General features: G+C 53.2%; 1 protein-coding gene across 1 annotated transcript; it reads left to right on the plus strand.

Annotated features, from left to right (window-relative positions):
* The first annotated feature begins 938 nt into the window (after positions 1–938).
* On the plus strand, positions 939–2,761 carry LOC119308859 (probable WRKY transcription factor 41). Its single transcript, XM_037585025.1, has 3 exons — positions 939–1,379; positions 1,475–1,606; positions 2,013–2,761. Exons 1-3 carry the CDS (start codon positions 1,078–1,080, stop codon positions 2,617–2,619), a joined length of 1,041 nt encoding a protein of 346 aa, XP_037440922.1. The 5' UTR covers positions 939–1,077; the 3' UTR covers positions 2,620–2,761.
* The last annotated feature ends 32 nt before the right edge of the window (positions 2,762–2,793 follow it).

Here is a 2,793-nt window from a genome sequence, read left to right on the forward strand (position 1 = left end):
TTGCATATATGTGGCCTTTATAGGAGTGGCAAAGGAAAGACATGTATGCGTACGCGTCCATCCATCCATGATCCATCCATGTATAGTCATGTGACCGCCGTGGTTTGCAACATGAAGTCGGGGCTTTTCACAAGGTGCGCCGTCTTGTTTCGAAAATCCGGGCATGAACAACCTCTGCCGTTGCTATTAAGAAGAAGAATCCAAACGCGTGTATAGCCAACAGATCTCGATCGAATTGCCTCCCCCATCTTTTTCTTTCTTTTGATGATGGCTTTCATTTCTGCAAACAACTAAAGGTCTCTTAATTCGGGACACTGACAGGGTGCCGATGTCGTGGCTTTGTGGTTTTTAGAACACTAAAACACATGAAAGCATGATTATAGCCCGTAGGATTCTATATGAGAATTTCACAGAAACTTTAAGAGAAAGAAAGTCCATGGGATGGAAGACAGAGAGAAAATGTTGCATGGGACCACCTCTTGTTAGAACTCCTTGGGGCAGTGCATAGAAAATTTGGGAGATTACTCCTCTGTTATCCATAAGAAAATTGGGTGGTTTCCTGCCTCCCCCAGGAAAGATGTCAGGCATGAAATAAATTTCTCTGAAATTTCTATGGAAATCTCTGAAGCTGCTGCGAAAACAAAGCCAAACGGAAATTTCTTTCGGTATTTAGCATTTTTGCTGTTGTGGTGCAGGTGCAGTTGGCCCAAACAAATAAATCAGTGTCCAAGCTCCTGCAGGGCCCGGGCTTTGCTAGCAACCGTCTATCTAGGAATCCATTAACTCCGACCCGGTTGGGCATGGTACTGGCCAATCAGATCACTCCCTACTAAGCTCGCCGCGGTCACTGTCCTCTTGTTTTTGAGCCCGGACGCGGTTCCTCCCCCCCATTAAATACAGCTCCTCCCTTCTCCCCGATCACATCCCCATTTTGCCTCTCCTCCGCTCTCTCTCCACACACACACACACACACACACACACACTCAGACATCCTTCCGATCTTACATTTCCTGCCTTGCTCTGAGAAATCAGATAGGAATCTTGTCCCGGCGAGAAAGAAATTCCGAGCAAAGAGAGATGGAGGCCGTGCATGAGGGCAATGGAGGAGGGAGCGGCCTGGTGGTGACGGAGCTGAGCCACATCAAGGAGCTGGTGAAGCAGCTGGACGTGCACCTGGGGGGCTCGCCCGACCTCTGCAAGCTCCTCGCCCAGCAGATCTTCGCCGTCACCGAGAGGTCCATCGGCATGATCAAGTCCGGCCACTTCAACGGCCCCAAGCGCTCGGCCGCCGGCGCCGGCCTCGACTCGCCGCCGCTGTCCGCCACGCCCAGCCCCGTCAGCGGCGTCTCCAACACGCCGTTCAAGCCCAACAAGAAGAGGTGAGCCAAAACCCCTTGCAGTTGCAGAGAAATTGTTTTTTTTTAATCTTTTTTTGCTGGATTGTTGAGTGATTGGTTTCTTCTTGGATTCGCAGGAAGACGTCAGAGAAAGGGAGGCATCAAATCAGGGTGAGCTCGGCGGCGGGAGGAGCGGACGCCCCGGCCGACGACGGCCACAGCTGGAGGAAGTACGGCCAGAAGGACATCCTGGGAGCCCAGCACCCAAGGTTGGTCTCGGCGCATTTCAGCCAAAGTTTCATCTTTCATTTTAAATAGTAATCCGCACATGCTTTCCGAAGTGGCAACGAAATCATTCGCTTTTCCTTGCGTGAGATGATGGAGATCTCTGTTTTGGATTTGGAACACTGTTCCCGAATTCATGGCGTCCACATGTCAGATAGGAATATGGCAGCGAGTGCACAGCGTCCGGTTGGATATGTTCCGAAAGGAGCTGGTGTTATTGGACAGGTGATGATGGCGTGATGCCGCTTTGCGCCAGTAGTAATTTTGTTCTGGCTTCAGAATCACAAACTTTTCTGAAAAAAGGAAAAAAGTTCAGGGTTCAGAACTGGACATGCCGCCATGGTTTTTCTTTTTTGCCGTGCCTGACCTGGATCATGCACAACATTGCAGGGCATACTACCGTTGCACGTACCAGAAGACTCAGGGATGCGCCGCGACGAAGCAGGTGCAGCGCGCCGACGAGGACCCGGCGCTCTTCGACGTGATCTACCACGGCGAGCACACCTGCGTCCATAAGACGGCGGCGGCGGCGGGCATGGTGCAGCCGGCCGGGCAGAACCCGGACGCGCAAAGCCTTCTGCAGAGCCTGAGCTCGAGCCTGACGGTGAAGACCGAGGGGCTCACGGCGGCGGGAACGCAGGGCTGGAGCACCACCACGCCCTTCAGTTTCTCCTCGCCGGCGGTGAGCGGCATGACGCCGGCGCAGCACCACCCGTTCTCCACGCCGTCGACGCCGGAGAACTGCTTCGTGTCGATGCCCACGTCGCTCGAACCCTCGCCGGCGACCTCAGGCTCGAACCACATGTGCATGACCCCGTTCCATGTGCACTCCGAGCTCCAAACAATGGTGTCTGCGCTCGTGGAGGCGACGAGCATGCCGGCCGCCGACACGGAGGAGGCCGCCTTCTCCTACTGGGGCTTCGACGATTCTGCCTTGCACGTTAACAACCTCGACGAGGACGTCAACAACTTCGACATTTCTACCTTCTTCGCATGAGATGTTTGCAAAGAGAGAATGCAAACAAAGAAACAGAGAAGATGAGCAGTAGAAATTAGAGAAGCAGCTGGAGATGACAGGCCCCCCTCTGAGTTCTGGCACTTATCCAGGGACAGAGGAGGGAAGAACACACCAGTTCTTCCTCAGTTCACGTTTAAAATTTAGGACATAAGA

The sequence above is a fragment of the Triticum dicoccoides genome, chromosome 5B (assembly GCF_002162155.2).
Source record: "Triticum dicoccoides isolate Atlit2015 ecotype Zavitan chromosome 5B, WEW_v2.0, whole genome shotgun sequence".
NCBI lineage: Eukaryota > Viridiplantae > Streptophyta > Magnoliopsida > Poales > Poaceae > Triticum > Triticum dicoccoides.

Excerpts from the sequence above, each read along its gene's own strand:
- LOC119308859 (XM_037585025.1), top strand. The coding sequence starts at position 1,078 with ATGGAGGCCGTGCATGAGGGCAATGGAGGAGGGAGCGGCCTGGTGGTG. Across the intron at positions 1,380-1,474 it reads TTCAAGCCCAACAAGAAGAG|GAAGACGTCAGAGAAAGGGA; the intron begins GTGAGCCAAAAC and ends TTGGATTCGCAG. Across the intron at positions 1,607-2,012 it reads CTGGGAGCCCAGCACCCAAG|GGCATACTACCGTTGCACGT; the intron begins GTTGGTCTCGGC and ends ACAACATTGCAG.